Source organism: Balaenoptera borealis, assembly GCF_965194805.1.
Source record: "Balaenoptera borealis genome assembly, chromosome: 5".
Taxonomy (NCBI): domain Eukaryota; kingdom Metazoa; phylum Chordata; class Mammalia; order Artiodactyla; family Balaenopteridae; genus Balaenoptera; species Balaenoptera borealis.
In genome coordinates, this window is record NC_138862.1 from 140,046,378 (window position 1) to 140,070,286 (window position 23,909).

The 23,909-nt window shown below is 45.6% G+C and overlaps 2 protein-coding genes and 1 pseudogene across 4 annotated transcripts in view; 2 read left to right on the forward strand and 1 right to left on the reverse strand.

The window, feature by feature from the left end:
• Window positions 1-15,130, reverse strand: part of PP2D1 (protein phosphatase 2C like domain containing 1) — a gene marked incomplete at its 5' end in the record, with an annotated part of 40,409 nt that extends 25,279 nt beyond the window's left edge. The window contains one exon of the mRNA XM_082393622.1: window positions 15,029-15,130. Coding sequence (XP_082249748.1) covers window positions 15,029-15,130 — 102 coding nt within the window. The remainder of the gene's footprint in view (window positions 1-15,028) is intronic.
• Window positions 1-23,909, forward strand: part of LOC309629083 (centromere protein U pseudogene) — a 385,624-nt pseudogene that overhangs the window by 152,781 nt on the left and 208,934 nt on the right. The window lies entirely within an intron of this gene.
• The window catches only part of KAT2B (lysine acetyltransferase 2B), a 103,298-nt gene continuing 94,414 nt past the window's right edge, over window positions 15,026-23,909 (forward strand). For both annotated transcript variants that reach the window (XM_082392658.1, XM_082392659.1), the window contains exon 1: window positions 15,026-15,425. In XM_082392658.1, coding sequence (XP_082248784.1) covers window positions 15,129-15,425 — 297 coding nt within the window. In that variant the 5' untranslated portion in view covers window positions 15,026-15,128. The remainder of the gene's footprint in view (window positions 15,426-23,909) is intronic.

The following is a 23,909-nucleotide window of genomic DNA, read 5'->3' on the forward strand; positions in this document are numbered from 1 at the left end:
CAGCCACGCTCGTTCTCACAGGGATTGTCTTTGGCACTTTCGTAATACGATTTCAGAATTGAATAGCTGCAACAGAGACTACAGGGCCTTCAGAGCTTAAAACAGTTACTACCTGGTCCTTCCCAGAAAAAGTTTGCCACCCTCTGTCTGGCCCAATGCCTTATGCCTGTAAGTCCATTTCGAGTAATTTGCTCTATAGAAACAATTGTGGGTATGCACCAGGAGGCATGCATCAGAGCAGTTACATTAGCATAGTTGATAGTCAGGAAAAACTGGAAACAACCCAAATATCTCTCAACAAGAGTATGTTAGTTATCTATTGCTGCATAGTGAACTACCACGACTTAGTAACTTAAATCAACATATATTTATTACCTCATGACTTCTGTGCAGCACAGCTTGGGTGGGTCTTCTGTAAGGCTGCCATCAGATATTGGTCAGAGCTAGGTCCTCATTAGGAGGCTCAGCTAGGGCAGGATACACTCACAAGTTCACTCAGGTCGATAGCAGAGTTCATTTCCTTGCATTTCCAAGACGGAGGACCCTGGCTTCTTGCTGACTGTTCACTGGAGGTAGCCCTCAGTTTCCAGAGGCTGCCCTCAACCTTCTTGCCATGTGGGCCTCCCAACATTGCATCCATGGATAAATCTTAAATGCATGTTACTAGGTAAAAGATGCCAATCCGAAAGGGCAACATATTGTATGATTCCGGCTACACAACTTCTGGAAAAGACAAAACTACGGAGATAGTAAAAGGATCAGTGGTTTCTAGGGGTTGGGGGGTGGGAGGGATAAATGGGTGGGCACAGGGGCTTTTTAGAGCAGCAAAACTATTCTGTATGAAACTGTAATGGTGGCTACATGCCATTATACACTTGTCAAAACTCATAGAATGTACAACACAAAGAGTGAACTTTAATGTAAACTATGGACTTTGTCAATAACAACGTATCATTGCTGGCTCATTAGTTGTAACAAATGTACCACACTATTGCCAGATGTTAATACAGTAGAGGGAAGGGAGTGAAGGGGCATGTGGGAAATCTCTGTACTTTCTGCTTGATTTTTCTGTAACCCTAAAACTGCTTTAAAAATAAAGTTATTTAATTTAAAATATGTATGTGTATGTGTAAGTAGAAACATTGTAGGAAAATATCTTTCTGGAAGTGTATCCACTAATTTTATTTTCCCAATTTGTGTCTAAATAAACAGTCAAGGGCGTAGGAAATTAGAAGATTGACCATCTTGGGCAGGAAGAGAGGAATTCCTTCACTATTAGATACCTACATCAACCATTCATTTTATATCTTGAGCACTTGCAGGAGTAGGTAGTAGATATAAAGGCCAATGAGAGTTCTCTGCACTTGAGGAGCTCAGTGTCATGGGGAAGAGAGACACACAGACGCATTACTGCGTGATAACAAAGCCGGTGTTTATTTCTTTTTCTTTTTCTTTTTTTTTTTTGGCTGTGCCACACAGCTTGCAGGATCTCAGTTCCTGGACCAGGGATCGAACCCACATCCCCGGCATTGGAAGCGCGGAGTCCCTGGACCGCCAGGGAAGTCCCTGCTTATTTCTAAGCATTCCATCCACATTGTCTCACAGCCGCACAACCTTGCAAACTAGCACCATTAACCCATTTTACAGACAAGGACCCTGAAGCTCTGGGTGGTGAGTTACCTTGCCCTGAGTAAGCAGCAGAGCTGGGAATCAAGGTCAAGTGTGTTAACCAGCAAAACGGGTGACTTTTCTACGATGCCAGGGAAAGAGGTAAAATCAATTCATTTTGGAAGAAGAGGACCGTAACAGTTGCATTTTGTGAAGGAAGTTGGAGTCTCATTATTTTGAAGTTCAAATACACTCACAAGTCTTTCCTCTCCTTTTCGCTCTTCTTGTCTTTCTTTCACTGGAATAAATTCTTTCACTTGTCATTCTCTCCTCTGAAGGCCAATCCATGACCTGTGGCTCAATGGAAAGGTGGCCAGAAAAGAAAATACTGAAAGTCACCCCACCTCCCCAGTGACACCCCTCTGCCCTGGTTTGGTGTAAACCACCCGTCAAGTTCAAGTTTCCTGGATGTTCCACAGCTAGGATCATAAAAGTGGGGACGACGGTCACCAGCCTGTGTGGAAGAGAGTTATATTTAGCTGTCCTTTAGGAGCTGGATCTCTGGATATCACAGAGATTCTGGTACAGCCTGTTACTGTTTGAGGGCTTCTGGGCCTGAGGCAGAGAAAAGGGAGTGGGTGGCTTGCTGACAGTTTTTATAAATACCCAGTATTTATTCAATGGCAGAAACACACAGAACACACAGAGCATGAGAGGAAAGGACACAGCTCAGCTCCATTCATCCGCTGGGCCCAGGACCAAGCTCTTCTAGTCTGTCCTGAGCCAGCTGCAGCCCTGTGTCTGGGGAAGTCACCTGCCTGCCTGCTGGAGAGGGAAGGAAGGAACAGGGAACAATGACGCCCTTGTGAAAAGCCAAGGTTTTTGTGTGTTTGGTTTTGTTTTTTAAGTTTATTTTCTAATCAGGTCACTCCTCTGCTTAAATCTTTTCAGTAGCCAGCCACTGTTTTTAGGATAAAGGTCAAAAGCCCTGATATGGCAGATGAAGCTGTGTAGAAAGCCCCAGCCTGTCTCTTCCCACTGTCCCTTTCTTTTTCTTCTTTTTCTTTTTTTTTGCCACACCGCACGCAGCTCGTGGGATCTTAGTTCCCCTGACCAGGGATTGAACCCAGGATCTCGGCAGTGAAAGTGCAGAGTCCTAACCACTGGATTTCCAGGGAATTCCCCCACTGACCCTTTCTTTAACGTTCCTCAATCATGTCCACACTCTGCACACCTCAGGCCTGTACATGCTATTCCCTCCACTCTGAATGCTTTTCCTTCCTTGTCACTCAGTTAATTCTAACTCATTCTTAGTTTCTCAGCTAAAACATCACTTCCACAAGCTGAACTTGAGCACCGTCAGAAAAGTGTTTCCCCGGGCTTCCCTGGTGGCACAGTGGTTAAGAATCTTCCTGCCAATGCAGGGGACAGGGGTTCGAGCCGGGGTCAGGGAAGATCCCACATGCCATGGAGCAACTAATCCCGTGCGCCACAACTACTGAAGCCCGCGTGCCTAGAGGCCGTGCTCCGCAACAAGACAAGCCACCGCAATGAGAAGCCCACGCACCACAATGAAGAGTAGCCCCTGTTCTCCGCAACTAGAGAAAGGCCCGTGCGCAGCAAGGAAGACCCAACGCAGCCAAAAAAAAAAAAAAAAAATTAAAGTGTTTCCCGATGCCTCACGTGAATCCTCCGTCCTTAAACGCCTTCACAACTCCTGATACTTTCCTTTATTTGAGTTTCTAATGATGCATTTGTGTGATGATTTAATTAATGTCTGTCTCTCCAGTCCTGCCTTGCTTGCCATTTTCACCCGGGGGCCAATGCATAGATTTATAATAAGCAGATATACCTGCCATGTGGGAAGAGTTCCATAAATATTTGTCAGATAAATAAATGAACACGTGAAATAAGTGTTTGCGCACTTAAATATTTAGGTGTTTTTTTTTTTTTTTTGGCTGTGCCCGCACAGTTTGCAGGATCTTAGTTCCCCGACCAGGGATTGAACCCATGCCCTCAGCAGTGAAAAGCCCAGAGTCCTAACCACTGGACCTCCAGGGAATTCCCTATAAATATTTAGTTTTGAATAAAGGGAGTAAGAAAGATCCTGATCCTTTTCCCTCAGTTCTCAGTTCTTAGCAGTGCCTTAGTCTGAGGATCCTGCCCCAGAAGCTGACCAAGAGCAGAGCTAAGAGAAAGAAGAGTGGAGTGTGAGAAACTCTTAGACTCTGTTGGGAACTTGGCCACCAAGCAGTTTTACCCTCTACAGCTGTGCTGTCCAAAATGGTAGCCACTAGCCACGTGTGCTATTTAAGGTTAACTAGTTAAAAGAAAGTTAAAATGTTAGTTCATCAGTGTCATCGGCCATGTTTTACATGCTCAACGGCCACATGTGGTCAGTAGCTACCATACTGGATAGTGCCAAAGTAAAACATTTTCATTATCACAGAAAGCTATATTGACTAGTACGGCCCTAGAATGAAAAATAGCCTCTTCTGCACAGCAAAGAGGAGGTGGGGAACAGACTCTGCACCTATTATTATTATTATCGTCTGTATTCCACATAATTCCAGGTGCTGCAGCTGAATGTTCTTTATCTGTAGCTGGGACTCCTAAATGCTTCCCATCAGAGTTTTTATAAAGATGAAATTTGTTATAACACATGTTCAGGCCCTTAGTCAGCTCTCAGTAAACAGTAGCCAACATCAAGGAACCCTTCCACACTGTTGGTGGTAATGTAAATTGGTACAACCTCTATGGAGAATAGTACGGAGGTTCTTTAAAAAACTAAAAATAGAGCTACCATATGACCCAGGAATCCCACTCCTAGGCATATACCTGGAGAAAGCCATAATTCGAAAAGATACATGCACCCCATGTTCACTGCAGCACTATGACAATAGCCAAGACATGGAAGCAACCTACATGTCCATTGACAGAGGAATGGATAAAGATGTGGTAAATATATACACTGGAGTATTACTCAGCCATAAAAAAGAACGAAATAATGCCACTTGTGGCAACATGGATGAACCTAGAGATTGTCATACTGAGTGAAGTAAGTCAGACAAAGACAAATATATGATATCGCTTATATGTGGACTCTTCAAAAAGGGTACAAATGAACTTATTTACAAAACAGAAATAAAGTCACAGATGTAGAAAACAAACTCACGGTTACCAGGGGGTAAGGGGGAGGAGGGATAAATTGGGAGATTGGATTGACATATACACACTACTATATATAAAATAGATAACTAATAAGGACCTACTGTATAGCACAGGGAACTCTACTCAATACTCTGTAATGGCCTATATGGGAAAAGAATCTAAAGAAAGAGTGGATATATATATATATATATATATATATACACACACACACATATGTACGTATAACTGATTCAATTTACTGTACACCTGAAACTAACACAACATTGTAAATCGACTATACTCTAATAAAAATTTAAAAAAACAAAAACAAGCAAACAAAAAAACAGTAGCCACCATTGTCATCAGCTGTAAGTTAAAGGGGTTAAAATCAGGAGAGAGTCTGGTATAAGTTACTTAACTTCTCTGAGCCCCAAGTTCCTCATCTCTACAATGGAGATAATAGCCCTCACGTCCTGGTAAGGATTAGAAGGAACATTTCGCAGAAAGGGATTAGCACAGTGCCTACCATGTAGTAAGTACCCCCAAACTGTTAGTTATTCTTCTTTTATTATTGTTGAGTGCTACAACAAATTTGATTTTCTCCTAGATCAACTCAGAAATTGGATTCCAGCTGTTAAAACGTTCCAGGTGTGTGTCTAAAGCTGTGAGGATGGGGCCAGCAGCGTTAACTTCCTGAAGCTTTCATTTGGTTTGCTGAGGGCTGGCAGCCCAACCTGTAAGTCAAATGATTAGCAAGAATCGGTTAAATTCCCTTTGGTCAGACCCACATTCCTGAGATGCCCAAAACTTCTCACTAGGCTGAGAAGTGCCTGACATATGCGGTAGGTCAGAATTCTGCAAAAAGAATTAGGTATCTTTAACAACTGAGCTTTTAATTTGGCCTCAGCTAGATTCCCCTAATGTCTCCTGTCAATTCTGCTGGCTCTGTTTTCTTCCAAATTTTAGACTTGTTTCCATAAGGCAACCACATTCCAAACAGGATATGTATGTTTGTATTTGGAGGGTGGAGAGTGGGAAAAAGAGGGAGGGAAAGGATGTTTAATCTGATATCAAGTTAAAACCAAGAGAGGAAAAGGGTGGGTGGCAGAAAGGGATCCCTAATATTTATGGAATACACATTATTTGCCAGACGATATTCTAAGCACTTTTTTCTCATGGACTTTTTTTTCTTCGTTTTCTTTATTTTTTTAATTCAAAATTATACATAACTACCCGGTCAAAATGTAATCGTATTTAAAGTGTACAAAATGTAAATGTATGTTCATCCAAAAAAAGGTGAATGACATGAATGTAAAAACATTTAAAAATTCAAATTATTTTTTATGTTTCAAAAAATGCTCTTTCTTCTGCCATAGTCAAAGCGCCCTTTCAAAACTAAAAGGCAAAATGAAGTTATAGTTAATCACTATCAAATTTTTAGTCAAAGATATTGAAATACGCTGAATGTTTTATTAGCTTTTTAGAAAATTCAATGACGTCTTCCTAAATAATTTTATAAAACTGTTCACATTCTGTGCATTCAATGTTCATCTATTTGCCAATGAAAAAGTCTATTTCGTGCTTCCCGGAGATAACGTTTAGATCTATAGACATATACATTTAAGGGTAAAATGAATTCCTTAACATTACAAAATGTTCCTCAGACACTGGGCAGCGTTAGTGAATGTGGCGCTAGTTGATGAGGACCCTCAGAACCATGAATTGGAACACAAAGGGAAGAAAGAAAACGGCTGCTTGGTACTCTGGGAAAGAATACTTTGTTATGCAAGAATCTTTTGCATTCATGCTTAGAAGGAGGATTTGACAAGTTAATTAATTTGTCTTTTCTCTTACCTAAGCATTCCTGCCACTCAAATCCTTCCTGCACTCCAAAACTGTGCCTCTTTCACATGCAAAACTTCTCAGTATTCCGATGCAGGCGCCTTCTGTTTCCAGGCTCAAGGACAACAGATGCGAGGGAGTGCGTCTCAGGCAAGGGCTTGATCTTGCTGGGTAGAAGGGTGAAGTCTAGGTTTACGGGGTTGCCCTGTCTGAAGCTCATACCAGGTGACAAGTGACAAGTGACAGAGATGCCCCCGCCTCCACTTTGTCTTTGAGCGTTTATGACACGAGCGATTCTTTAAACTGTGGACCCCAGTGTAGGGGCTCCTTTTGCCTGAGGCCAAGGGTGGTCCTGCTTTAAAAACGAATTAAAGAGCCTGCAGTCTTTAATGGGAGTATCAAGACTATTCTTAAAAGGCAATATTACAGGGAACTCTCAGTAAAGATTGAGCTAGAAGGCCATGCTCTAAGGCAATCCTTATGCTCCAAACATTTCACACGATAGTTTAGAAATAAAATACAAAGAGAAAGTTTAATAAGATGGTGACCATGACCACTGCCACCTCACACTATACTCAGTAATTGACTGAGTTGCAAAAGAGATGTACATGTGAGAGATAAGGTCAATAAAACTCAAAGAACGCATAGGAGAGTATCTTTACAAACACGGGCTAGGCAAAGAGTTTTTAAATGGGACACATGGAAGCACTAAACATAAAATAAAATACCAACAAATCAAACCCATAAAAGTAAAAGCTTCTGATCATCAAAGGACACGCAAAAGAGTGAAAGAGCAAGTCACAGACTAAGAGATTTGCAACATATATATCCATCGAAGGATTCCAATCCAGACTGTACATTAAAAATCTGCCACAAAATTATAAAAAATGGGTAAAAGACTAGCACAGACATTTATTTCACAAAAGATGGACATCCTAGATGCCAAGACGCAAATGAAAGTGTGCTCAATGTTATTATGCATGTTGTAAATGCTAATGAAAACCACAAAGAAATATACTACTCGACAACCACCAAAATGGTGAAAATTAAAGAGATCGACGGTACCAAAGCTTTATGAGGAGGGCGGCGCTGTCAGCCTCACACACTGTGGGCAGGAGTATAAATTGGTACAATCATTTTGGGAGGGACAGGACCTATTAAAGCTTGACATACACTTTCCCTATGATCTAGCAACTGTCCCCCCTAGGTATATACCCTGGAGAAATAAGCATATACGACAACGAAAAGGCATTATAAGAATATTCATAGCAACTTTATTCATAGTAGTAAAAAACTGGAAATGCTCATCAACAAGAGAATGAATAAACAAACTGTGATAGTCATAGAATAGAATACTACACAACCATAAAACTAAGTGACATATGGCACATGGAACAACATGACAGATATCATAAACATAATGGTATTCGAAAAAAAAAGCCTGACAACATGAGCCCATGCTGTATGGGCATATTTACATGAAGTTCAAGAACAGACAAGACTAATCTATGATGATGAAGCCAGAATAATGGTTGCCTTAGGGTACTAACTAGAAAGGGGCAAAGAGAAGCCTTCTTGGGTGTTGGGAATATATTGTTATATCAATCTGGATGGTGGATGACCAAGTATATGCATATATAAAAATTCATTGAGCTAGACAATTAATATAAGCATGCTTACTCCAATGTTCCTAACAGCACTATTCACAATAGCCAAGACATGGAAGCAACCTAAATGTCCATCGACAGATGAATGGATAAAGATGTGGTACATATATACAATGGAATATTACTCAGCCATAAAAAAGAATGAAATAATGCCATTTGTAGCAACATGGCTGGACCCAGAGATGATCATACTAAGTGAAGTAAGTCAGGCAGAGAAGGACCAATATCATACATCACTTATATGTGGAATCTTAAAAAATGATACAAATGAACTTATTTACAAAACAGAAGCAGACTTACAGACATAGAAAACAAACTTATGGTTACCAAAGGAGACGGGAGGTGGAGAGATAAATCAGGAGTTTGGGATTAACTTATATACCTTACACTACTATATATAAAATAGATAAACAACAAGGGCCTACTGTATACCACAGGGAACTATAATCAGTATCTTGTAATAACCTATAATGGAAAAGAATCTGAAAAACAATAGATATTTATGTACAACTGAATCACTGTGCTGTACACCAGAAACTAACACAACATTGTATTTCAACTCTACTTTAATAAAAAAATTTTTTTTAATTAGTGTGCTTACTACAGGTTTTAGTTTGTAAATGTTGACAAACATGAACAAGAAGGATACAGCCTGCCTTAGAATGTTCACTTCTGGGGAGGCAGGCACTGGGAAACTGAGATAAAGGGAGTTAGGAAGGAGGATTTCTTAAACTAATAATATATATCTCGCCGGCAAATGAAAACATTAAGAAAATGTGGTTGGTGAATGTACAGAAATTAAATCACTCCCTTTATTTTTCTATACGTTTGAAATATTTTATAACAACATACACATTTTTGTGCTTTGGGAGGATGTCATGTTACTATGCTTCACACTTTTTTGTTTGTTTGTTTGTTGTTTTCACCCAAAGTGGTTGCTGCTGTATAGCACCTACTTTATTTTTTATTTTTTTATATTTATTTTTGGCTCTGTTGGGTCTTCGTTTCTGTGCGAGGGCTTTCTCTAGTTGCGGCAAGCAGGGGCCATTCTTCATCGCGGTGTGCAGGCTTCTCATTATTGCGGCCTCTCCTGTTGCGGAGCACAGGCTCCAGACGCGCAGGCTCAGTAGTTGTGGCTCACGGGCCCAGTTGCTCCGCGGCATGTGGGATCTTCCCAGACCAGGGCTCGAACCCGTGTCCCCTGTATTGGCAGGCAGATTCTCAACCCCTGCGCCACCAGGGAAGCCCTAGCATCTACTTTATAAATTTTGAAATACTCCACCCTGAGCTTTGATTTTTAGACCCAGAGGGTCAGCCAGCCAGGACTTAAGATTAAGGACTTGAGGAGACAGATTTTCCCTTGATAAGGAGACCCTAAACTAGAAAACCTGTCCTAAAAATCTTTTTCTTAATTTGTGAAATTATGTGTATGAACACTTTTATAGAGTTAGGGAATTAGACTCCCTCTTAACGTTTATTTTAAACAATAATCTGGCATTAACATTAGTAAAATTCATGATATTCAGACTGTTAGAGAAAATCTAGGTCATACCAAAGTTTGGTTCTTTGGAAATTTGATTTTCTTATATAATTTTCAAGCTGCTCAAAGAGATAGATACTCACATATTGCTTTAGAAAAGCAGTCAGCCATTTAGCCGGAGTTCGGAAGAAGGAGACTTCATTTCTTTTACTTACTTTGTACCTTCATTGTAAATGGTAGGTAGGCTGGTAAAACAGTCATATGTGTTAGTAATTATAAACAGAAAACAAAAGGGAAAAAACCCTCTCTCTTTACAAGGGCAGTGCTCAGCCAAACACATTTAGGCCTATTCACATTAGATATGAAGATTGCTATTAAGAACAACTAAAAATAAAAATGAATAAAATGGCACTAATGGTATTTGGTGCATAGTTAAGACTCACACTGGAAATCATGATTTAATTGCAAAGATGCTTGAAAACCAGGGACGGAGATTTTATGTTTCCCCATCCTAGGATTCATTTCATAACTGTTTTCCAGTAATTTTTCCTTAGACAGGTGATAGATTTTATTTTAGAGGTTATTAAAATAAATGTCCAGTGATCACAGCCACTTTCTAAGGCATCTTTCTCCTCCTTCTTTATTTTATATTCTCATCGAGCTGTTGTCTCTAAATAAGCAGGTGGCTGTGCTGGGAGGGAAGGGTGCCAGCCATTGGCCACACTGGGCTAAACCGGCTGTGATACCCCCTTGTCCAGACTAGTCCTTCGAGTCTGCATCCTCAGTGGGGACAATTTCAATCCATCTGTGGGCTTCAGGATGTTGGTGTATTATAGGAGGTGGGTAAGAAGGAATATGGCAAAGAGGTACTAGACGTTGGAGTAGCAGCAGATGGTCTCCATCCTTCCTTTCTTAGATGGGAAGGCATCTCCAGGCAAAGGATACTAGATGAATAGGGCCAGCCATGCTGTCTGGGGGAAGGTGTCGGGCAAGACAGCAAATGCAAAGGCCCTGAGGCAGGAAAAAGCTTCCTGAGTTAGGCTGGAGTAAACCACACACAACTGGGAGAAGGGCCTGGAGAGGTAGGCCTTGCCAATCAGGTTATGGGGTTGTGATTGTATTTTCAATGTTATGAGAAGCCCTTGGAGGGTTTCAAGCAGGGGGTTGTAGGATCAGGTTTGCACTTACAATTTTTTTTTTTTAATATTATTTTTATTTATTTATTTTTGGTTGCATTGGGTCTTAGTTGCTGCAGGTGGGTTTTCTCCAGTTATAGCAAGTGGGGGCTACCCTTTGTTGTGGTGCACGGGTTTCTCATTGTGGTGGCTTCTCTTGTTGCAGAGCACAGGCTCTAGGCACGCAGGCTTCAGTAGTTGTACCACGTGGGCTCAGTAGTCGTGGCTTGTGGGCTCTAGAGCGCAGGTTCAATAGTTGTGGCACACGGGCTTAGTTGCTCCGCGGCATGTGGGATCTTCCCAGACCAGGGATTGAACCCCTGTGTCCTGCAGTGGCAGGCGGATTCTTAACCACTGCGCCACCAGGGAAGTCCCTGCACTTACAATTTTAAAACTCTACCACGAAGAGGGGGATCATGGTAGAGCAAGGGAAGCAGAGAGTCCAGTTTGCAGGTAGAAAGAACTACTACTATTTATTGAGAACTTTCTTTGAGTGAGGCACTGGGAATATAAAAATGAGAAAAAGAAGTTTTACTCTCAAGGGAGCCCAGTAAAGGCAACGACATTTAGGAGTCGGCTGTGGATCTTTCTAAATCTTTCTCTGGCTTTTGCATTTTTATATGCATTGACTGAACACATAGAGAATTGTACTTACATGCCAGCGTGAGTTTGCTTTTAATATAGATGGTATTATACTGTACAGGGTTCATTCAGCAGCATTTCCTGGAGATCTACCTGTGCTATTACATTTGTATAAAAGTCATTCTTTGTGATAGCTGCATACTATTCTATAGTATTAATAAGCCAGAACTAACCTCCAGGAGTCAACCTGCTCCCTCAATTCCTACTCCCCAAGCCTTTTCTTTCCTAATTGTGGTTTGCTTACCTCAGCAAGTTGTGTTAAACTAAATGAAGAGGTAAACTGAGGCAAGCTTGAACTACCAGAAATTGAGATTACACAGGAATAGCATGGGAATGGCAATTTAAGGAAATGCAAACCACAGCAAGCTAAGGGCGACTGTGCTGGTGTGTGGGTGGGCTGTATTTATGGGGTGGGGGAGAGCAAAGACGAGGAGTCTGGTTGCAGTCTCAGCAGTAAGTTCATTGGCTTGAGGATGGGAAGAGACTCTTGGCGCTTTTTCATTGGTCAGGAGGTAAATCTGGGTCTTGTGTATAACAGCCTTTAGGGCAAATCAGTCTCTCCGTTCTTAAGTTCCAAGTTCCGTTCTTTTCAGGGCACATGCAGGAGATTTCCATTTTAGATGGACATCCTTTCACAGTTGTGAATACTTTGTAAATGAAAACATTGCCTTTTCTTTTCTTGGTGCTCACTTCATAAAAGGACTGCACACAGGAGCTCACTAAATGCTCACAGCAGCCTGATTATGCAGAGGCAACAAGCCTCCCGAATCCTTTGCCCTTGAACTGTCCTTGCCTGGTGCTCATAACACACTTTGAATAAGGCCTTGAAACTGTGGGCCTTCAGCCTAAGGCAGTATGTCATCTGGGTGCTCTGAGCAGGGAAATAATGAAAAATAATGTTCAGTCGATGTCACAAGCCATTCACCATTCAGACAGTGATGGTTTTCAGGGCCAGTTGAAATGAGGTTGTTTTCTTCTGCTTCAGAACATCCTGGAAATAGCCTGCCTCCTGAATTCTGGGGACAGCTTGGGAGGAAGGGGTGATGGGTGAGTTAATATTGAAGCTGGGCTGCCCCCCCCCAACATTTTATGATGAAAATTTCAAACATAGAAGATTTTAAAAACCGCACAGTGAACACTCTTATACCTACTACCTAGATTCAACTCTTAACATTTCACATTTCACTCTACTTGCTTTATCTTGTATCTGTTCATCTGCCTATTAGCACATTCACAGATGCATCAATCCATCTTTTTTTTTTTTAACATCTTTATTAGAGTATAATTGCTTTACAATGGTGTCTTAGTTTCTGCTTTATAACAAAGTGAATCAGTTATACATATACATATGTCCCCATATCTCTTCCCTCTTGCATCTCCCTCCCTCCCACCCTCCCTATCCCACCCCATCTTTTTTTTTTTTTAATGCTTCTTAAAGCATACTGCATATATCAGGACACTGCACCCCTAAACTTTCAGCAGGTGCACCACCAACTAGACTTTAATATTTAAAAATTTTTTAATATATGAGGGATATTTTTATCCAGTGAAATGCACAGATCTCAAGGGGGCCATCAGTTTGACAAATGCCTACATTGTGGAACCTAAACCCCTATCAATATCTGCTGACATCATGATATTGGACTTTGTTCATGGGATCTCAGTCTTTAAGACTCCCATCCAGCTTAGGCAAGAATCATAAAAATCTGCAAAACACCTCAGTAGAGCCAGAAGCAAGTAACAGTAGTAAAGCGGAGCATATCAAGCTAAGAAAAGAAGCCCCAGGTAACTGTCCTGGTGGAACCAGAGAGTCTACAGTTTCAGACCTTGAGACGGGACTCAAGTTGGGAGAGGTTATTTCCTTTTGTGCTGTTTAATGTCACTGTCTGGATCTACAAACTTAAAAAAAAAAAGTTCATTTTTACATATCACTTTGCATTAAAAGTCAAAAGAACACAGAGAAACTAGAAAAAGGATAGAGAAAATTAACTGGAAAAAAACGGGATGGGAAGGGGAATATTTCCAGGGAAAAGCACATTTCTGCAGGCGGTCTGGCCGGAGCTGGGCAAGAGCTTTACTGTATGTAAAGAAGTTGATTAATACGCACATTATGACCCATATTATACAGAAATTATGACTCACATTACAAAAGCAGGGCACTTGTGAAGGGTCCTGAGATACAGTGCTAGGTTTTCAAAAACTGCTTTAGAGAGGCCAACCAAAGGTGCACAATTTCAAATGAAAAAAACTGAAACGTGGTCTCTGAATTACTAAACACCACCTTCATTGTCATCAACAATGAAAACGACAGTTTGCAACAGTTTCAACAAAGTTGAAAACGCTGAGTCGAGTTTTTTCCTTTTTTTTTTTTTTTTTTAAGTTTGAGGCCAAAATCAACACATTCTTTTGGATGCTGCTTAATTTTTTTTTCATGGTTAATATGCATGCTGGTGATATCAAAATTGAAAACTATGGAACATTATAGAAAAGAAAGTGAGGTTATACTCCAACTCTGCAGAGATGAGACCTATTAGCAAACTTTTCCCACTGCGCTTAGTTTTCATTGTGACCCTGCTTTTGGGACGACAGTTCTTTTAACAACCAGCACTTTCATACAAAAATTACAGAAAATATCGATTAACAGTCTTTTCCTTCCTCTGGCAGATGCAATCCAGAAATTGATTATAGGATGAAAGCGTTCTCAATTAAAAGAGAGAAGGTGGACGGAAAAGTATCTAAAAAGAGAAATGGAAAACATCACGCCTTTAGTTTGGTGAATTGGCAACAAAGAAAAGGATTAGCATGGACGGGTACTTTTCAAAAATATTTTTTTTTTCTCTGGCTCCCGCTAGGGTGGAGGAAGTTGCCTCTGTTCCGAGAGAGGGTGGAATGGAGCGAAGGAACAAATGATGGGAGTCTCCCCCGCGCTCCTGCCGCGCCCCCTCCCTCCGCCGGGTCAGCTTGTGGGGCGCGGGGTGGGCTGCCGAGACGGAGGCGGCCAGCAGGTGCCTGGGCTCCGGCCCCTGCCCCCCTCCCCCTCCCCCTTCCCCCGGGCTTGGCCTCGCCCCCTGGCGGGCGAGCGCAGGGTGCCAGGCGCGGGGTGGGGGGCGCACGCTCGGCAGACAGCGGGACAGAGCCGAGGGGTGGGGGCGGGGGGCTGGCCCCCAACCCTACCGAGAGGCCGGCACCCGCCGCCCGCACCCCAGGGCCATGTCGGCGGCCCGGGCGCCGAGCGGGGCCCCGGGGAGGAGAGCCGGGGGAGGGCGTGTGCAGTGGCGGCGGCGGCCGCGGAGCCGCTAGTCCCCTCCCTCCTGGGGGAGCAGCTGCCGCCGCCGCCGCCGCCGCCGCCACCGTCAGCGCGCGGGCCGCGGCCGGAGCGAGCCGGGCGGGTGGCGCGCGGGGGAGGGCGGGGGCGGGGAGGGGGGTGGGCGCAGGGGCGGGAGGGCGCGGGGGGAGGGTCTCGCGCTCCTGGCGACCAGAGCCCGAGAGGGAGACCCTGGCGGCGGCGGCGGCGGTGGCGGCGGCGCCTGACACTCGGCGTCTCCTGCCGTGCTCCGGAGCGGCATGTCCGAGGCTGGCGGGGCCGGGCCGGGCGGCGGCGGGGCGGGGGCCGGGCTCGGGGCGCTGCCCCCACCGCCCCCCGCGCCCCCGCCCGCGCCGCCGCAGGGCTCCCCTGGCGCCGCCGCCGCCGCCGCCGGGGGCTCGGGCGCCTGCGGACCGGCGACGGCGGTGGCGGCGGCGGGCACGGCCGAGGGGCCGGGAGGCGGCGGCTCGGCCCGGATCGCAGTGAAGAAGGCGCAGCTGCGCTCCGCTCCGCGGGCCAAGAAACTGGAGAAACTCGGCGTGTACTCAGCCTGCAAGGTACGCGCTCGGCGCCCGGCCGGCCCGAGGGGCCGCGGCCGGGCCCGCGGGACCCCCTCCCCCTCCCGCCCCCGCCTCCCGCCCGGGGCCGCGGCACCGCGGAAGTGCTGCTGTCGCCCGCGCCCAATTAGCTGCTTCTCGGACCAGAGTGCTGTCGGGTGGGAAGGAGGGATCGCCGCGACCGAGAGCCTTTCCTTCCTCCCCCTTGGAAGGAGTTGCCTCCGCATCCGAGCTCCTGGGCTGCCCTGGGGCTTTGTTGCTCTGTAGGAGCTCGCCGGAGGCGCCTCCCAGGGAGTGGAGCGGGGCCAAGGCAACATCTTTTGGGGGACCTGAGCGCCCCCTCTCCGCCCTCCTCTCCCCGCGTCCCACTGGGCGGAGCTGGGTGGAAGGAGTGAGGCTGGAATAGGATTCCGGACTCCCGGCGCTTTGGGAGCTCGAAGGGGCGGAATGCGCGGGGTGGGCGGCGCAGCCCCAAGCTAGGGTCCTGGAGCTCTGGGCGCCCTCGGCCGGGGGCGGAGGCGCTGCGGCGCGCGGTGACAGCCCAGTCATTACTGTATTTTTACTTGTTTAGTTGAAACGCTGCCCCAGCCTCTCGGGGTGTAAACAGGATTTGGCAAGGTGACGGCCCAGTGCGGCGGGCGCTACTGCTCAGTTTGAGGACGCGCGTTTCTGGCCATCCCCTCTCCACCCCAGCTCCGGGCACCCCGCCGCCCCTTAGCTGCGGATCCAGATGTGGGCGCCGTGCTCCCGGGGTGGGAGCACTGCCCGAGGCCGCGGGGCAGGCTGGCCCTGCGCTGTCAGCAGCGGCTTTGTTTTGACAGGGTGACAGCTGAGGGGGGCGGGGACTTGGCCTTGTCAGCTCCTGCGGCCTGTGGCTGAAGCGGGGAAGAGACACACACACACACTCATACACCTCCCCCGTGTTCCTCCCGCCTGCTGCAGACAGGGTCAAGTTCCCAGATTCCAGATTCCCACAGCCCAGATGCAGTTGGCCACGTCTGAATTTGGGCGTAAGGTTATTAATCCTGCTAGAACCTCGCACCCCGGTGATGCTGATTTTAGTATTTACAGGAGCTTCTCAACCTCAGTGGAATATCTGTACTTCCTTTCTCCACATCATTCACATCCTCTTGTGCATGTTGAACACCCACTGTAGACCCGGCACTGGTTCAATACATGTTTGTTGAGTGAACGTAGGATCTAGCCCAGTGCTTCTCAAACTTTCGTGTGCACAGGACTCTTCTGGGGAGCTGGGTAAATGCTGATTCTGCATCAGGAGGTCTGGGATAGGGCTGAGAGACTGCATTTCTAACAGACTCTCAGGTGATGTGATGTTAGTCCGCCGACTAGCAAGACCCTAGTTCAGACCTGGACAATATAAGATTAGCCCATTTGAATTCAGCCAAGAAAGTGAAACTGTGAAACACTAATGCCACATGGTTGGCATTTCTGAAGACAGAATGCAAAAATGATCCAGTGGGGAGTGTGCTTTTAAGAAAGGTGAAGGGGTAGGAGTTGGTTATGAAGGGCATTTGACGAATGAGAACAAGACCGGGAGAGGAGTGGGCGGAAGGGAGAACTGTACAGAGATAAGAACGGGGTCAGTTATTCGGTTGCCGTGGCGTTTTGCAGCCAGAGTGGGCTCAGGTGGGAGCCGTGTCAGCTCTGTGTTTCTGTTCTGGCTTTTTATTGGGTTCCCATCCTGAGCATCTTCTTTCCCTGCTCCCACCTTAACGTCTGAAAACTTTCCTGCAGTTTTTGGTCCTGTCTAAAACCATGAGCATGTGTGCCCTGCTTTGATATTTTTGATCCTTTCAAATTTCCTTGAGTGAAATGTAGCGCCTTTTCTAAAATTTGTAACTTCAGTGTTTCATGTTCACCTTCACAACCAAACCTACAAGAAGGGAAAACCTCTCTCATTTAAGGTCTCTCTTCCTGCCCCTGGGAGACTCTGAATGTGTCCACTTCTATTTGCTCATTCATTCAGTAAGTATTTAGAGGGGTTCTCAACCGGATGCCAGACATTGTGCTAGATGCTGGGACAGTGACAGCCAGAATCTGTCCTTCTGGACCTACTGACCATGTGTGTGCATGCACTTGCATACATGTGTTGGGTGAACCAATTACAATGAAGTTCGAAGAACCTGCTTTCTTAGAGTGCTGTTGGAACTCAGAGCAGGGCATTCACGGGCAGGAGGCACGAAGGGTGGGTGGGGTAGGAAGGGCTTCCTGGAAGAAGTGTCAGTGGCTGCTAAGGACTCTTAGCGGGGCAGGGTGCGGTCAGATGAAGCTTCTTGTAGTGGAGAAACTGAAAGTAGTTATGAAAGCTTGGAGTTGGGCCAGCGGGAGCTAAAGTCCATTGGCGGCGGCCACTAGATTGGTGGAGGCGGGTGTGCGTGGCCAAGAGGGAATCCAGGAATCTTAACATTATCTCAGATTTGCTTTTTTTTTTTTTTTTCTTCCAACTGTGCTTGATTGAGTGTGAGGAGGTGCAAGAGAGTGGAATCTGTATTTCTTTCTCAGCTTGTCTCTACCCTTTATGTAAGAAAGCCCCAAAGGACAGATTATCCTACCTTTTGTCATTGACTGGCCACTTAGCAAGTTGGAGAGAATAGAGAAGTTAGGGAGTGGGGAGGGCTCTGGGAAGAGATGAAGTACTTTACTGGGGGGGGCTACTGAAAGAAAACAGGTCCCAGACCTGATAATATATCTGGCCTTTAAACTTCACAAATGAAACAGAGAAAGAAGGGAGGTAGCTCACAGCCAGGGAGGTGCACCACACCCCGGAGAGAAGGGGGGAAAAAAAAAAAAAAAAAAAGAAACAAACAAACTTGTTTTGCAGGATCCAGAGTAGAGCTCTTTGAACTGTGTCCTGGCACAGGTCGCTCATGTGACACAGCCAGACTGATCATTAAAAATGTAAATCGGACCATGCTCTGCCCCTACTTAGGACCCTTAATTTCTCTTTACGAGGGGTCTATAAGACCCTGTGTGGCCTGGCCACTGCTATCTCTGGCCCCCTTTCAGGGCCTTGCGTGCATGTTTCCTTTCTACCTCAGGGCCTTTGCACACACTGTTTACTAGGACCAAAAGCTCCTCTCGCCTCACTTTCTTTTTTCTTTTTTTTTTCTTTTTGGCCGCACTGCGCGGCATGTGGGATCTTAGTTCCCCAACCAGGAATTGAACCTGCGCCCCCTGCAGTGGAAGCAAGGAGTCTTAACCACTGGACCGCCAGGAAAGTCCCTTGCCTCACTTTCAAACGAACTCCCAGTTCTTCCTGCAAATCTCAGATTCCTTGCATGTCCTTTACAACCCTGGCCAGCCTTGCCATTCTAAATTTTCGGAACCCCCTCTGTACTTACTTTTCCTAACTGGTGCTTTCATCATGATTTTTAATTGTGTGATTATTTGATATGTGTTTGTCACTCTGAATAGATCCTAAGTGATGTGGTTATTGACTGGATGAATGAATGAGAGAAGAGAAAACGGAGGAAATGATTAACTGTTAGAAGAGCAGTAGTGAAATTTTAGCCTGACCACTTATTGACAACTGGGCAGAGAGCATTTTTTCTCACGGATGTGCATAGGACTGGATTTTTAGTGTTATAAAAGGAGCCCCGAGTAAATTATGAGTAGCCCAAATCCACATCTATTTGAATGAAAATGTAATTTAGGTAGTAAAAAACCAAAAACCAATGACTGACTCTTCCTAGTGAAATAAGCCATTTTTACATGAGGGGAGGCCGGAGGGAGTGGTGGCCGAGAGCCACCTGAGTTCACATTTCAGGTCCAGCTGTGTGACCTTGGACAAGGACTTTACTTCAGCCTCCATTTCCTTGTCTGTTAAGTAGGAATAATAACCCTCACCTCACAGCCTAACAGTGAGGATTTCAAATGAGCTCCTGTGTATGAGGCATCCGGCAGGTGTCTAGTGCACCCTACGTTTTCTCAGCAGCTCAGAGTAGGGGATACCCTGTAAACTTGGGAGCCAAGAAAGAACATGGGACTTAGTCTCCTATCCCAGCTCTGCCACTTGTATAGTCTTGGGCACAAGTCACTTAGTTTTCCTCTGAGCCTGGATTGCTTCATCTCTAAGATGGAGACCATGACTTCAACCTTGAAGTTCAAAGGTGGAAGGTTCCCCAGAGTTCCTGGAACCTAAATGTGTTGGGTTCATGCTGGCAAAATGAAATTGCCTGGTGCTAAAACGGAAATAGAATTACAGATGTAGAAAACAAACTTATAGTTACCAGGGAGGAAAGGGGGGGGGGGAGGTATAAATTGGGAGATTGGGATTGACCTGTACACACTCTACTATATATAAAATAGATAACTAATAAGGACCTACTGTATAGCACAGGGAACTCTACTCAATACTCTGTAATGACCTATATGGGAAAAGAATCTAAAAAAGAGTGGATATGTGTCTATGTATAACTGATTCACTTTGCTGTACAGCAGGAAACCAGCAGAACATTGTAAATTCACTACACTCCAATAAAAATTAAAAGAAAAGAAAAGAAAAGAAATTGCTTGCTGCTGTACTCAGTGTCCCAGTCAGGGGCTGCAAAGCAGTTATGGAGAACTTTGCTTTGATTCTGGGCTGAGTGCCTTACTTAGAGACTGACATAGGCACAGGACTAGAAAATTAGTCTTCATTTAACAAATAATGGTTTATAATCTAGAAGTGACACTAGCTGTAGAATATGCAGCGAGCACAGGCAGAGGCACCACCGTAAGAGAAAAAGCTTCCTACGTTGGCCAGGGGGCTGCGAATGGGGCACTAGACCCAGCCTTCACGTTAGGGGGGGAGTCCTGAACGCCTGTATTTGTATTTGTCAGTCACTCCTCCTGAGAGCAAGTTTCTTTTGCAATGTTCAGTGTCTAGAGCAGTGGCTCTTACCCAGGAGCTGTTTTGCCCCCCAGGGGATGTTTGGCAAGGTCTGGAGACATTTTTCGTCATGGTAATTGGGGTGAGGGAGCGCTGCTGGCGGCTAGTGAACAGAGGCCAGGGATACTGCTAAACATCCTCGGATGCACAGGACAGCCCAGGACAGCCCCGCCGACACAAAGAATGATCTGGCCCCCGTGACAGTAGTGCTGAAGTTGAGAAACTCTGCCTTGGAAGAAAATCGTATTGCCCCCAAATACCGTAAATACATTTGCAAAGGAGGAGAAACGAATGCTTTTCACGTTAATTTGAATAACACTCAAAACCTGAAAAATCTCGCTTTGTGAATCCTGGGCATATTTTTTTTTTTTTTTTAAGTATTTGTTTTATTTATTTATTTATGGCTGTGTTGGGTCTTCGTTTCTGTGCCAGGGCTTTCTCTAGTTGCGGCGAGCGGGGGCCACTCTTCATCGCGGTGCGCGGGCCTCTCACTGTCGCGGCCTCTCTTGTTGCGGAGCACAGGCTCCAGACGCGCAGGCTCAGTAGTTGTGGCTCACGGGCTTAGTTGCTCCGCGGCATGTGGGATCTTCCCAGACCAGGGCTCGAACCCGTGTTCCCTGCATTAGCAGGCAGATTCTCAACCACTGCGCCACCAGGGAAGCCCTGGGCATATTTTTAAACAGCTTTATTGTGGTATAATTTATAGATCATAAAACTCAGCAACTGTAGGTGTGCAGTCAGATGCTCTTTAGTAAATGTGTACAACTGTGCGTGCATTACCACAGGCCAGTTTTATAACTCTACCATTCCCCCCGCCCCCCTACCTCCGCAAAGGTCTGGTGGTTCCCGCCCCCCCCCCCCAGATCCCCCCACCGTGGGCAACTTTTTAAGGTGACATTTTGTATCAGTTGATTGTTGGTTTGCAAACAGAAACCCAATTGAAAGTATCTTTCTGGAGACTCTTAGATCATCAGTATTGTTACAGCAAAGCACAACACAGGAGGGGGCGTAGATTAAATGTTTTTAAAAACTCAAGCCTCTAGCCACATAAATCTAATGCAGACGATTATTTCACATGTGGTAACTTCTCCAAAAGGTGGTATCACGGAGCCAAGCACACAGGTGAAACGTTTCATTTGGCAGGCACCGTGCAAAAAGGGAGAAAGATGACCAAATCGAATTATGTTTCCTCCTAAACTTTCAGGGAAGATGGAAATGCAAGCCTGCAAAAAGCCTTTGGATTGCAGTTTGCAGTTTTCTGTAACCGAAAAAAGTTGTTTATAGGGCAGAACAGTACAAAATCTGCTGAGGACTGTTTTGTTTTAGGAAGCGCGTGCTTGCGTATAGCATTTTGTGATGCAGTGCTCGTGGGATTTCGTTTCTTTGTTTTTACCATTCAGTAGATCTAAACCTAGTTACCTGTCCACATAGGCAGGATTTAGTTCTGCGTCCATTTAATTCTGTAAATCCACAGGTCTGACCCGTCATAGGGAACGTTGAGGGTAAAAGGGTAAAATATACAGTTTCACGCCAGGTACCTTGGAACAATCAGAACATCTGCTTCTCAGATGAAAGACCTGGATACTCAGCGCAGTGTCAATAAGACTTGGATTTCCAAGGCTCAGTGGCTTCTGATGGTGTTCGTTTGTTTCTCCATGAGAGGAAGATAGCTATTTGGGAACGGTTGTCGACGGCTTCTGGCTCTGGATGGTTCCCTACTCCTAATCTGATTCGATTCGAGTGTTCGAATCTGCCACAGCACCTGTGGTAGAACTGCAGGCTGTGCCGACCGCCTGGCGACCTGGAGAAAACCTGGAGGATCACTCCTCCCACCCCACCGGCCGGCGGGTGCCCCTGGGCAGTCTCTTAACTGCCTATCTTTCAGTTTCCTCATTGGTGAAGTGGGAGGCGTCAATTTACCGTGAAGATGAAATCATCTTATGTGACAGTTCTCAGAACACAGGCATTCCACAGATGTCTCTTTAATTTTTAAAAACTTTCCATTGGTATCGGCAGTTTTGTCGTTAGTGTTTTGCCACCGCACCTGGGGTAAGAGAAAGGCAGGGAAGGTCATGTTACTAGCAGGGAACCGGGACCCAAAGAGGTCCAGCAGCTTCGTCCAGCTGCAGGGGTGGCTCATGGGGGAAGCTGCCCACAGAGGCTCTCTTTCCAACGTGCCCTCTGCACCCTCTTCGCAGGCATTCTCATGGGGTGGAGAGGATGCTGTCCTTCCAAATGGTTTGCAGAGGGGACTTCACTTGTGGCAGGCGTTCTCCTGCTCTCATCTGATGTTTATTGTACTCCTGTTGGGAGGTATGTTCAAAGGCTTTTCTAGTTCATTGAAACCGTGCAGGCCATAAAGCAAAGAAAATGTGTTCTTTATGACTGGCCCAGGGCAGACAGATGCATGCCCTTGATGGTTTTAAAGCTGACAATCAAGAATGGTCACTGGGCTGGCCCGAGAGAGTTCCCTGCTGAAAGAAGATAAAACAGATATCTATCTGCTTGGGCTGTCGAAGGTGCCAGATGTGCCAGAGAGGTAAGGAATTGCCCGTCCTTGGTGTGCAACTGCGGTCCAGATAAAGCACCTGTAGAGTGTTTCCAGCACCCCAGGAGCCCCCTTGTGCCCCCTCCCCACCTCTGGTAACCCTTATTCTGATGTTTATTGCCAGAGGTCAGCTTTGCCTCTCTGAAGCTTCACATCAGTGGCATCGCACGGTTTGGGCTCCTTTGCCTCTGGCTTCTGTCACTCCACGTGGCGTCTGTGCGCTGCATGTGCCTTGTTTCCTATAGCCCTAGTTTGTCAAGACACATGTGTTTAAGCTAAAAAACAAGTTAAAAATTGCTAACCATTTCCAGAATGGAAGTCATGGGATGTGGACAGCTTCCTAAGATGAATTTTAATTAGGCTTTTGAAAGAAAAGATGGGAATTTGATCTCCGGGTGTACTGGGAAGAACCCACGAGGGCAGGAAGGTGGACGGGCAATGCAGGAGGCGTACTGGCCGAGCAGACATAGAGAAGGATTGGAAAGGAGAGCCAGAATGTTGGGGGCTGTGATGTCACAGCTGCGGAACGCCCAGCCTGCGTCCTTCCTTCTCCCCTGGAGTCTGCGTTGGTGAGCCCTTACTGGTAAATATCATGCTAAGTCCTGCTGTTACCCTTCCTTGGTTCTGGAAGTTGACTGGAGTTATACACTGTGTCCTGTAAACCACGCAGAGTCGTACGTGTTGGGTGCAGTGGCGGGGTTCCTAGAAGGCTGGCTGGAGACAGGTCCAGAAAGCTCCAGTGGGTGCTGACACCCTTGTTATTGGCCTAGGGGATGGAGATGCAGGACAGAGAATGTTCCTTCTGGTTTATCCCCACACCATCTCCAGAACTGTGTGCTGAGGCCATTAAGGGCCATCTTCTCCCCAGGAGTGGCAGTGAGGGACACAGATTACTAAACAGCCTACAGTTTTTCCGTAGCAGCCCATCCTTGAAAACTTGTATTAAATATTTAAGATAAGCTTACTATTTAATGGGATCATATGGACCGTAAAGTAATCTTTTCTGTAGTTGATATAGTTAACACAACGGGAGTTTCATCTTTTT